The sequence below is a fragment of the Scomber scombrus genome, chromosome 1 (genome assembly GCF_963691925.1).
Source record: "Scomber scombrus chromosome 1, fScoSco1.1, whole genome shotgun sequence".
NCBI classification, from domain to species: domain Eukaryota; kingdom Metazoa; phylum Chordata; class Actinopteri; order Scombriformes; family Scombridae; genus Scomber; species Scomber scombrus.
This window is the reverse complement of record NC_084970.1, coordinates 11640034-11651839: the sequence shown is the minus strand read 5'-3', so window position 1 is coordinate 11651839 and position 11806 is coordinate 11640034. Positions and strand designations below refer to the sequence as shown.

At 36.5% G+C, this 11806-nt stretch overlaps 1 protein-coding gene across 1 annotated transcript; it reads right to left on the bottom strand.

The window, feature by feature from the left end:
- Positions 1-367: 367 nt before the first annotated feature.
- On the bottom strand, positions 368-7804 carry rec114 (REC114 meiotic recombination protein). The gene is made up of 6 exons (XM_062417356.1): positions 7721-7804; positions 5940-6029; positions 2472-2555; positions 1888-2076; positions 793-861; positions 368-532 (listed from the first exon to the last, which is right to left on the bottom strand). The coding sequence occupies exons 1-6, from the start codon at positions 7802-7804 to the stop codon at positions 368-370; spliced, it is 681 nt and encodes a 226-aa protein (XP_062273340.1).
- Positions 7805-11806: the final 4002 nt, after the last annotated feature.

The following is an 11806-nucleotide window of genomic DNA, read 5'->3' as shown; positions in this document are numbered from 1 at the left end:
CAATACAATGTATCAGTGTGTGTTGCGGTGGAAATGGACCTGCATTGAGGTGGGAACAGAGGGACCAGAGTATATAGCCACGATCAAACATAGTGAGACCAATATTTTTTTTCTGAATAAAAAGTTTAAAAATGAATCCAGATTTTTTTTTGGTATGTTTAATACCATTTGATGCATCCTCTTCAGGACATATATGATAACTACAAATGTGTAAAAACATAAACAAAAAAAAACATTAATAGTTCAGCAAACAAAACCTCCACCACCACCAGTCACTTCCTACACATACTATATATATATATATATATTTGAAAAAAAAAAGAACATTTCACTTGACCTCTCTGCCTTGAGCTGCTGTTGAGATTCTTTACTCCCGAAGCAATTTCTTCAGCTCCCCCTCCACCTTCTCCACAAATGCATGAAAGCTGGGATCCAGCAGACAAACACGCAGGATGGGCTCCAAATCACCTTGTGCCAAAGAACCATTGTGGTATACTTTAGGCAGAATCGCAGCATTCTCTCCCAAGAAGTGCTGTGGAAAGTCCAACAAATGCTTCAGTGACATTAAAAACAAACAAACAAAAACAATCTAATAATTAAGTAGCCTATGCTAGTATTAATTATTTAAGAAAGTGTGCCCATGCCTCAATAAGGATCAATAGAAAAATGATTCTCTTTGGTTAAACTTGAACAAAATTACAATAAATGTTGCTCATTGGATGTTTAATTTAGTTTGTTTTTAGCACAAGATGACCCACTGTTTACGTTTACTGATGTTCACTTAATCAATACCTGGGTAAGACGCTTGATTGACAATGATCCTTGGACAACCTCAGGCTCAACTCCCACAGCCTTCCCCTGCTGACACAGGTTTACACACAAAAAGGAGAAAAAAGATTTGACAAACACTGCATGGCACCACAGGGTTAAGAGGCCAATCAATGGCTTCATTACTAATTGAAAGATATCCACCCCTCAAAGCCCTTTCATCTTCACTGTGAACTCCTTCAGTGTGTCTGTACGCTAAAGGTCACAATCAACCCCATGGCAGAGTCCATTCCTTTCTCAACCCTTCATGTTTAATGTTGTGAAGCCCAGAAGAGTGCAATCGAAGTTCCCAGAGTCTAAATTTTTATCATCCATATGCTTTGAGTGTTTTGAAGTTCCAAAGTAAATAAAAGGCACCTACTGACTTAAAGCAGAATTGAATAATAGTGCCCAAACAAGCGTCTGTCATCCTTGTGTCATTGTGGAGTGTTTTTAGCTTGTTGTTCATAATCAACTATTTGACTGTTCAAGGCAATATGAAAAATTAATTTCTTCAGTGGCTAAAGGAGTATGCCACTTTGATGGCTGTATTTATAAATTCGTTTTTATTGTTCTACATTCCTGTCTCTTTATGTGTGTGTTTGGGGTGGGGCTTACTGTACTACACAATATACATTATTGTGATTGGCTAATCATTCGTGTACAGTATATAGTCTCTCACTCCATCAAATGTAGCAGTAATGTCACCTCTACTAATATGACAGTACTGTAAATAGCACCATCTAGTGAGGATAATATGGCTACTGTTGATGAATCTGACCATAACATTGTGACAATACTGTTAAATAAGCAATAATGAAATGGCTAATAATATATACTGTGTAATTTTATAGTCTTTCATATTATTTTTAAAAATAATTTACAAGATACTGTCAAATGAATAATTACATTGTATAAGTGTCTCAAAAAGAAACATGCTACATCTTTGATACATCCACAAACTAGGCCCTCAAGTTGTAACCTGTCATTGTCCTATTTTGGCCAACAAATTTAAAAAGTACAAAAATTTGATCTGTATGTCAGTTCTAATTACAAATATCAAAATTGTATTTACTGAACTGTAAAATGGGCAACCTGTATCACTGGTGCAGAGACCTCAGTGGGGGGCTGATTAGGGGTTGGTAGGGCACCATCTTGAGTGGTGACAGGCAGGTACTCCATCAGTTTTTCCACAGCACTTGAACACTGCTTTATGGCCTCTGCTCTGCTACTCCCATCAAACTGCATCCTTATCATACGACTCTCTCCCTGCAGAAATCCACAAAAATGTTCAATCTGTATCTGTCAATCCCAACTGTCCCAGTGAAAACACACTCTGTGATTTGTATGTTGCCTTTGTAAAATCAGCATCTCATTCAGGTTTAAACAAAGGGTTTGATACACAAGGACACTAATCAGGCAACTCAGGCCTGACCATTCAATTTAACAGCAAATTATTAGGTGATAATTTAAGTATGAGAAGGTTTTTCATCACAGCATCTGAATAAAGACTATAAAAACCTAATAATCCAACCAACAGTATTATTAGTTGTATTGGTTTTCATTTTAAATTAGTTCTAGTTTTAACCTTGCATTAAGACACTGGAACAGAAGCTTGAGAAAACAGTATCTCTGTTGGGATTGTAATGCATCTCATGACGCACCGTCACCGTAAATCGAAGCATCAGGTTATCAGTCCTTTGCTGTACTTTGAGAAAATCTGAGCCACCGAGCAGAGGAATTGTATCCTGGGAAAAGACAAGAGAATAATCATTTTAGTAGTTAAGAAAGGAATCAGTTTTATCCCCAGGCTCAATTAACTGATAGATAACAAATACAAAAAACCCAAAACATTTTAGATATTAAGAATGTGCAGACATCCTCCATCCTGCTTAGGTAGATATAAAAGCTTAATTTCCACTCATGAAATGTCTGGACTAAAGAGTGTGCTTTAGTTTTATGAAGCTGATTGAACAAAAATAGTTACCTAAAACTGTCTGCAGGGGTCTCTATTTACTCAGTAACCTCAGCCTCAGCTTTGAGGATTATAAGCAGTTCCATACATGCAACTCACAACGTAGTAGTAAATGCATGCGTACAACTAACTTACATGTATCAAGTCTTCAAACAATAACCTAATATTGAGCCTATTTTGTTAAATGTGTTTAATAAATACATTTGTTTTGAAACTTTCAATGTAGGTATAACAAAAGGGTTTTTATTTGAAAAATTGCATTGTACCAAAAAATAAATGTTTACACATTTTTAAAACACACTTCTGTATTGATGGCGCCATCATACTTTTTTGAGGAGACACATCTCTGCTGTCTCTGATTTCAGTGCAAAAAATGCTGCTGCTGGAGAAGAAGTCACTATAAGAGTGGGAATAAACATAAAAGTAAATATATTAGGTTTCCAAATGTTATGGATAAGTGTTTCTTTCTGTAGGACATTCAAATGATTTATTAGCAATTAGGGAAACACATTCTTGGATATGAATTTTCATTAAAATACCAACTTATGTGACAGACTGCATTGTTTGCTACAATATAAAATACATAGCTGGATGCCAAATTAAAGGAAAAAAACCTAAATAAATGTGTGGTAAGACCTAACAAATACATGCTTCCATACAGGGCACGATCTGAATGGTTCGGTTTGTTTTAGTATAAAAATGATATGAATCACATGACATGGTATTCACAGTTACCAGGTCTTAGGCATATAAGAGATGTTGGCCTGACATAATACAAAGTGCTCCCCAACCATCCTCATCAAAACACTAAACAAGAGAGTATATTTTGGAAGAGTTCCTGAGTCAAGAAGTATTGAAGCTGCTCTGGTGGCTTGTGTGAGCAAACACTTTATGTTGTTTTTTTGCCACCTGTGTGTTGCATGCAAGATATACAGTATATGAATTTAAAGCTGACCGATCTTACTGCTGGTGATGTCTGTAAGTAAGGATTGTCCATATTTTGAGGAGAGCACTGAAAATTCTCAGTAATCCCTTGATTCTCTTTAATACAGCAAATTTCTGTTGTGTTCAAAGACAATTTGTTCAAACGTTTTTTTCCTTCAGACTTTATCATGTAGCCTATAGGCCTAAACTCTCTGTACTGAAACTTCCTGAGCATTCACTGCACCAATCTATAATAGACCAGTCTATCATCCTTGGTGAAAGCTCTCTGCAGTCTGACCTGAATATCTGTCTGGCTCGGCACCCTGGCGCAGCAAGATAGCAGTGTCTCCTGCCAGAACTCCATTAATGAGACATTGAGTAGTCCCTCAAATTTCTGTTGTCTGCAGGATAGTAAGCTAACTTTTTTTATGTCCAAATAGCGAAGTTACTTTACCTTTACTATTTTGCATTTTTAAACAGACTTATACAGTTAAACAAATCTTTACATAATGGTAATCTATGATAATCTGCTGAAATTACTATGATTTGGGGTGGCTTTAGTGATTTCCTATTTGTAGAGTTGATTGATTTATGTCTGCTGTGCCAATCTTGGTAACAGACCAATACAGGAATAATAATAATAATAATAATAATAATAATAATAATAATAATAATAATAATAATAATAATAATAATAATAATGTTTATTTGTATTGCACTTTACATTACAGCAATCTCAAAGTGCTACAGAGCAGAAAAATTAAAAACAACGGTCAGCTCCATGAGGCATATAAAATATGACTTGAATCAAGGCATGTACATTTATGGTCAATGTAATTCCACCTTAACATTTCTATCAAAATCTGAATCAAGTCTGGAGTTGGTTTTAGATTTTCTGAGTCTGATCTTGACTTTTCACATTTTTAAAAAGTTGATTTTGATCCTAAACCCTCAAAGTTCTGATGGACATTTGGCTTGACCTAACCCAAACCAATCCAGTCAAGTCCCATCAGATTTGAGCTGAAATGTCAAACTCTTCAGAAGAATATTTCATAAGGCCTTCATAGACGCCTGTTATCTGGAAATCAGATTTTGTTACTGTTTTCATCCCACAAGAAGAATGGTGCATTTTTTCTTTAGCTATAATGTGAATGGTATAAAAACTGCCACCACATACTATATACACACATATTATATTACAATTAACATATACATCATTGCTCAGTTCTACAATTTAGTGGTACATGATACAGGTACACTCTTCAAAAGGAAGTGGCAGAGCAGTTATGTCCCACCTGGCAAAGTCATTTTGAAACCAGCATTACTAATGTAATAATAAATATGATTTATAACATTTCATGGTAACCATATTTTAACCTGTAATACTATTTTAAATAAATCATAGCATGTGTTAATCTATAATAGAGTCTTTTTTAATTAATGCCCCCCTTAAACCAAAATGAAATGTACTGTCCCTGTCACTGCTACCATCCAGTATTGACTTTGGGAGGGTCACAGTCATGTGTTTCTCAAGGTGTCCAGGGATTTAACATGCATCTCTGTTAAACCTATAACTCCAGTCACAGTGTTGACGGGAGAGCAATTGTTACTGTACACCATTCTCAAAAATGGAAAAAACCAAACAAATAAACCCTTCATGGGATACTCTTGCTCAAAACAGGTTCTTGCTGTGGGCCTTCTTTGGAAAGAAACTAGTAAATAAACTAGGCCCTCCCATCACAAACATACATACCAATAAGCCTTAATCAACACCTTCAGTGTAACATCATCTGGAAAGTCAGGATAAATCTTAAAGATCCCCTCCAGACATGTTTTAACAACTATCAAAACACTCTGCTTAAGTTAGAATACAAATGTATTTTTGATATTTTTCTTCAAAAAAAAGGTACAATTACAACATTTGAAATATTTTTTCATTTCAAACATTTAAGTGTTGGATCCAACAGTTCTTCACTGTAAAGTCCACTCTCGGTGTATGTAAACAGGAGACTTCAAGGTGAGCACAGATAAATGTGAAAACAGTTTTCTAGTGTCAAACGCTGAACACACATCATTCTGCACAGTGAAGCTCAAACATTCATTGAGGAACAGAAAAACACATTTTTGAGTGGAGGGGGACTTTAAGGTGCTCTATGCTTATTGTAAATGACTATCCAAAGAAATTAAACAGAGTAAAACTAAGACGATCAATATTGCCACACAGTCCTCTTACCAAGCTTTCCTGTCCTTGAAATACCATCAAGTATCCATATTCCACAATTGTGAGGACAATTTGAGGTTTATTACCATTTGCATCAAACATCTGGGGAAGAAAAGAGAATATTAGAGCTCTATACATTTTAGAGGATGTTTGGTTAAAACTTAAGTGTGTAATTAAATCAGTTCATGCCTCAGCACTGACTTATTTCTATATGTTCTATGAGATTTTGAGCACTTGATTTAATACCCTATCTATTAAAGCATAGTACATTTCACATTCTTTAAGTGGATAAAGGGTTTCTCTAAAAAGTGGCATTATCAGATGAAGATTAAGAGTGTTTGATGTAATTCCCTTGCAAATCCATGTGCACAAATGGCCTATAACTGTATATTGCAATGTGATGCTTATGGGTAAAGTGTAAAAGGGACCTAAACGAGGTTTGAAGGAATAATTTGTAATTCATGTTTTACAGCCTGCCATAACAGTCTTCCCAGTAAACATGCAGCTTTAGCTTGCCATCTAGAGTCTGATGGAGTTAATGGAGGACAAAGCTACAGTCATTGCAGCCACACTCCCTGATTTTGTTACACATCACTAAATCCCCAAATAATTTTAGCACTCAACATAGATAGATGGCAAGTTGGAGCTTAGTGACGATGTGAAGAAAAATATTTGGTGACTGTGAAAATTAAAACACACCTGAAAATGTATAACATTTGTGGGCATTTCACAGTAGACTTGCACATGTAGGATGATGATCATAGATGTATTCACATGTATTCAAATATTGCCTTTACTCATTATCAAAAAATGATCAAATTGTCTATTGTTTGATGACTTGATACATTGTCTTGTCTATACAGTTAAAATATCAAATATGATAAATTGCCCATTGCAACTTACCAGAATCCAATATCACTTGAAATTGCTCACTTTGTTTGACCCACATCCAAATTACCCCAACAAGTCATTTAAAATAAGAAGCCCTTTTTATTGTAGACCTTTTGACATGGCACAGTAGGAAAAGCCCAGGTGTAAATAGTTAAATTAATGATGAATGAAATTCCATTTAGCTGCTTTTATTTTAGGGTCTGGGTCTTACGCATACTGGCTCACAGTCACTCTGTCAGGGCTTACTAAATGAAATGGGTCATTTCATCATTAATGTTATTAGTAACACCTGTGCTTTTCCTATTATAACGAGTGCATTGTAATTTGATCATTTAAAAAAAGCGTTATATTACACTTATAAAGGCCATTTCTAGCTATGAATAATTAATGTATGTTAATACATTACATAGCCACTAACCAAATATAAATTATAACGTATATCTCTTTCTAGAATATATCCCTCTATATAGCCCTTCAATTTGCCCTAATATTGACCTTCACAATTTCTTTTTGCTGTTACTTTACTGATACTTTTTAGATATAATCAGGGACTTATTTTTAATGAAAAAAAATAGTGCTTAGCTCTTTGATTGGAGTGAAACATTAGTAATAAGCATCTGATTAAAAGCACAGCTACCACCCCGATGTTAAGTTAACTTAGGTCCAAAGTGAAACTGTATTAACTTCTCTGGAGACAGCTTCATTTCATATATGTGTGTACAGCAATGGTATAATCAATACAACTACAATGACGGCAACTGTTAGCTGTCAAAGTGCTTGAGTGGATGATGGGAGTAGCTATAATGTCATACTAGCAACGCCATGCTAGCTAAACAGAGAGAAACTCATTTCAGCCAGCTAGCATAATGCTGTTCAATAGCTGTCAAATAAACGTGAGTTACCTTCCACGCTGTGTCCACTGTCTTTGTAGAGTTTGGGATGAAACGCCCGTAGCGTTTTAACCTCCATGTAAGACTTGTGGCCATTTCCACTTATTTATCGAAACTGTTTGTCAAACTAATCTGCCAATTAAATGACAGGATGTGTACCTGTTAGGTGAGGCTATGTGCATATTGGCGCGCAGTTGGAGTTCCTGTATTATCCAATCATTGACTGTATATAAAGATGGACGTCATGACGATGATGATTGACAGCTGTGACAGCCGCTCTCAAACCTTTGTCAGGCGGCGGGACGGCTGAGGGGGCGTGCCCTGCGGGGGCGTATCCTGCGGGCAGTCATCCCAGAGCAGACCATGGATCTATAGCCCCGTTTCCACTGCAGGAACTTCAGGGTAATTTTACGGGGCCGGGGCCGTTGGTGCGTGTCTCCATTGCAGGAACTTCCCCTAAAGGACAATCTCCAGGAACTTTATCTCCAGGTACTCCAAGCAGCCCGAAAAGTTCCTGGGTGGGGTTTGAGGTTGACTCTGTGCTGTGGCGTCAACATAAAGCGCCAAAATAAGCGGCATTTAAAAAAAGAAGAAGCAGAAGAAGAACAGTCATAGAAAGCGTCTATACCGCCGGAAAAAAGCTTATAACGTCCACCGTCATGTACACGAACACAAAAACCAGGAACGCGGCAACCAGCTCAGCTCCTCCATGTTTACCTCGTTTCCAGTGGGTCCTATCTGGGTCCTACTCTGCTGTGGAAACACAACAGCTGAGAGGACCGAGAGAGGACGTTCCTGTAAAGGTCCCGCCTCCTACAGTGGAAACCTACAGTCTATGGTGGAAACGGGGCTTATGGTGCAGACTCTGGCTCCACCGTAAACCATAGACTGTATATAAGAAAAAACAAGGGTTAAACAAGCAAGACTGGAGCTTCCAGAAAGTAGGTATTTTTGCCAAGGAACTTATCTTCATGGATATATTATAGTGCTTATATCACTTCTTCTATACTCTTTGTTATTACTTCACTTTTGCTTAGTGGTAGGAAGTGGATACAGTCAAAGATAACAATATCCAGCCATAGATGGATGGATAGATGATATTATTTAGTGCTCTAACGATTAGCCAATTAGTTGCCAACTATGAAAGCAACTGTTTTGATGATCGATTAATCATTTTGAGAATTAAAAAAAAAAATCTCTAATTTCAGCCTCTCAAATGTGTATATTTTCTGGTTTCTTTAGTCCTCTATGACAGTAAATTGAATATTATGTGAACAAAACAAGACATTTGGGTATGTCACCTTTGGGAAACAGTGATAGTAATTTTCCATTTCCATTTTTCTGCCATTTTTTTCTGGACCAAACAACTAATAGATTAATCAAGAAAGTAACTGATAAAATGATCGATAATGAAAATAATTGTATAATAATAGCCCTAAATTGATTATAGTTTGCATGGCAGTGCAAGGAATGTTGGAATACATTGTGTATAAATAATAAAGTAATGGGCTACTTACTGTATTATTTAATAATACCTTTATTAACAGAAGTAGTTTTATGTGTTATGATGCATGTACAATAGATACAACCTGTCTGTCTATATCTGTGCATATTATGCCATGTCTATATTACACTATATTGTGGACAATCTGTAGTAAAATGTGATATTGTTTTGACACATTAGATGGCTGTGTAACCAAATCAAACCTCCACTTACTATGTACTAGCTTTTTGGAGCTTTCAACTGCATCTCACTGCCTACTTCAGCGAATGGAGCTGGCTCATGTGACCTATTGGTAGAACGTTGGTTACAGGTGGTCAAATGAGGGCGGGGTAGATTGTAACCACTGTATCTGTTGATGCAGAAGCCTTCTTAATGTTTCTCTGGCTACCACAGCTATCATGGTGGCAACTGTTTTATAAACTATTGTAAACTGTAAAAATACTCACATTAGAAAGTAATCCACCCAGAATATGCATTTTTTCCCTTAATCTTTCATGTTGAAAGAGGCGGTTAGAGTTACAATTGAGGTTTTTTATGTAACAAAACTGAAGAATTCTGACTCTTTTTGCATGGAATATGCTATAGCCTTTAAAGGCTACTTAGAGCTTTGAGTGCTTTACCTCAAAGTATCAGAAAAGGATATTTTACTGTTTCCCAGGTCACAACTCCATTTTTACAGCAGCAGATGGATTATTATCTTCCAGAAGACTGAGGAATCTGGAAATGTCTCCCAACAGTGGTTAAGTATTGTCAAATTTGATGTTTTTAAAGAGTTTGTATTATCTTAGAATTGCTCTGGTGTGGTCATCAATTACAAGTCACAAATGCAAAACTGGGAAGCATATCCTGTCTGATGATCTCCCTACTGTTTTGTTTTGCTTTTTTTGCTTTTCAGATCCAGCCAGAACCATGACTAGCCAGAGAGGAACAATACTTGTCACAGACACAGCACAGGACAGGTAGGGCATGAGAGAGAAGGGGTAAAGAAAACAATGACAGCTCAGTAAGACTTGTACACCAAACAGGATAAATTGAATTTATGATCACTTGTTTTCAGTATATGAAAAAGCACTCAATGCACAGTGTCAGCGTGTCAAAATACAACACATCTCACACAATGAAGTGTGGTAAAGTGTGTCGCCACATATATATTCAACCTTTTTCTTGAATTTGGGTCAGGTTGGCACTGTGAGCAAAGCCATGTTTAGTATGGGATAATACTGACTGTACATGTGAAGCATGTATTTCTGTGATATGTGTTTCATATAGTTACAAACAAAGGTTTGTCTTTTATTAAATAATGGCCTATATAACTGAATTGAAATCACTCCAAATTTGACCTTGTGTTTTTTGGGGCTTAATTAAATCATTCCTCAAAATTAATGATTTGATTAAGCCCTCTTGTTTTGAATAAGTGTCAATCAAAATCCATGTCCATAACCATTCAGGACTTTAGCACTTGATTGTATAACTGTACTGATACTGGAACTGTGAGGCCAACACAAATATCACACGGTTTATAAAATCCAATAACAACATAAAAGGTACCATACATTTTCTACATAAAGGCATGGTATAAACAGTTTAATGAAACGATTTTGTCTACTTCAAAAATAAACAGAAAATAAATGTTACAACAATAGTGTGGTCTTGAGGTAGGACACAACTTAAAAGTGCTTATTTTGGAAGGATTACACTGTTCAACACTGAGAAATATGCAAAGATGCATGCACAAAATGTACAGCACATTATAATAATGAGGAAAGGAAAGTCGAAACAAATGGCACAGACAGTGCACGGAATATGACAAAAGCAGCAAGACTCCCGGCAAACGAACACATGCCGTGCATTGCACGCAGTTTATAGAGGTCAATTGCAACTGCAATACGTGTGAGTGGTCTTGAGTGAGTGATTCAGTGAGCAGCACTATTAACGTGATCAAAGAAAAAAAACTTTGATTCTGCATCGATTCACAAAGTCAAAAATGTATTTTATAAATGTTAATAACATTAATAATGTGATGTGAGGACAGTGCTCACTATACACTCTACTTTCTACTCCTTCGCCCAGAGACTAATGTTAGCGGTGCGGAGCAGCGCACTTCAGCAGTAACAAATGAGACTGACCAACACACACTGCAGCATTAAACCTAACCAAACTACCACCTCAACAAACCTGCGCCCACTCAGTGTCTTGTACAGCGATGTCTTTCACCGGAGCTAACAGAGCAGCAGAGAGGCTGCTCTCCACTGCTTCAGACGTGACGCTAATAATAACACAGTGGAGCACTCCACCTCCTGCTCAGTTTTTTGTTCTATCTAGGCAGGTGACTGTAAGATGTTTTCAAATTCATTCATTCAAATGCAGTTAACCATTTAAATTATCTGACAGTTATGTGTCATATTAGATTCAGTGGACTAAGAACTGTGCAAAAATGTATCATGTGTAAAGATAAAAAATGTTGATGCATCAAAAATCATTTTATCGTCACATCATAAGCCTCTGAATCGGGATCTACTGGTGCGACACATTTCATGACAGGGGGTTGCCTGTACAAAACATATTTAAAACAGTTCTCAGCAATATTATTCATA

Excerpts from the sequence above, each read along its gene's own strand:
- rec114 (XM_062417356.1), bottom strand. The coding sequence starts at position 7,804 with ATGGCCACAAGTCTTACATGGAGGTTAAAACGCTACGGGCGTTTCATC. Across the intron at positions 2,556-5,939 it reads TTCAAGGACAGGAAAGCTTG|GATACAATTCCTCTGCTCGG; the intron begins GTAAGAGGACTG and ends GTCTTTTCCCAG. Across the intron at positions 2,077-2,471 it reads TGCTTCGATTTACGGTGACG|GGAGAGAGTCGTATGATAAG; the intron begins GTGCGTCATGAG and ends GGATTTCTGCAG.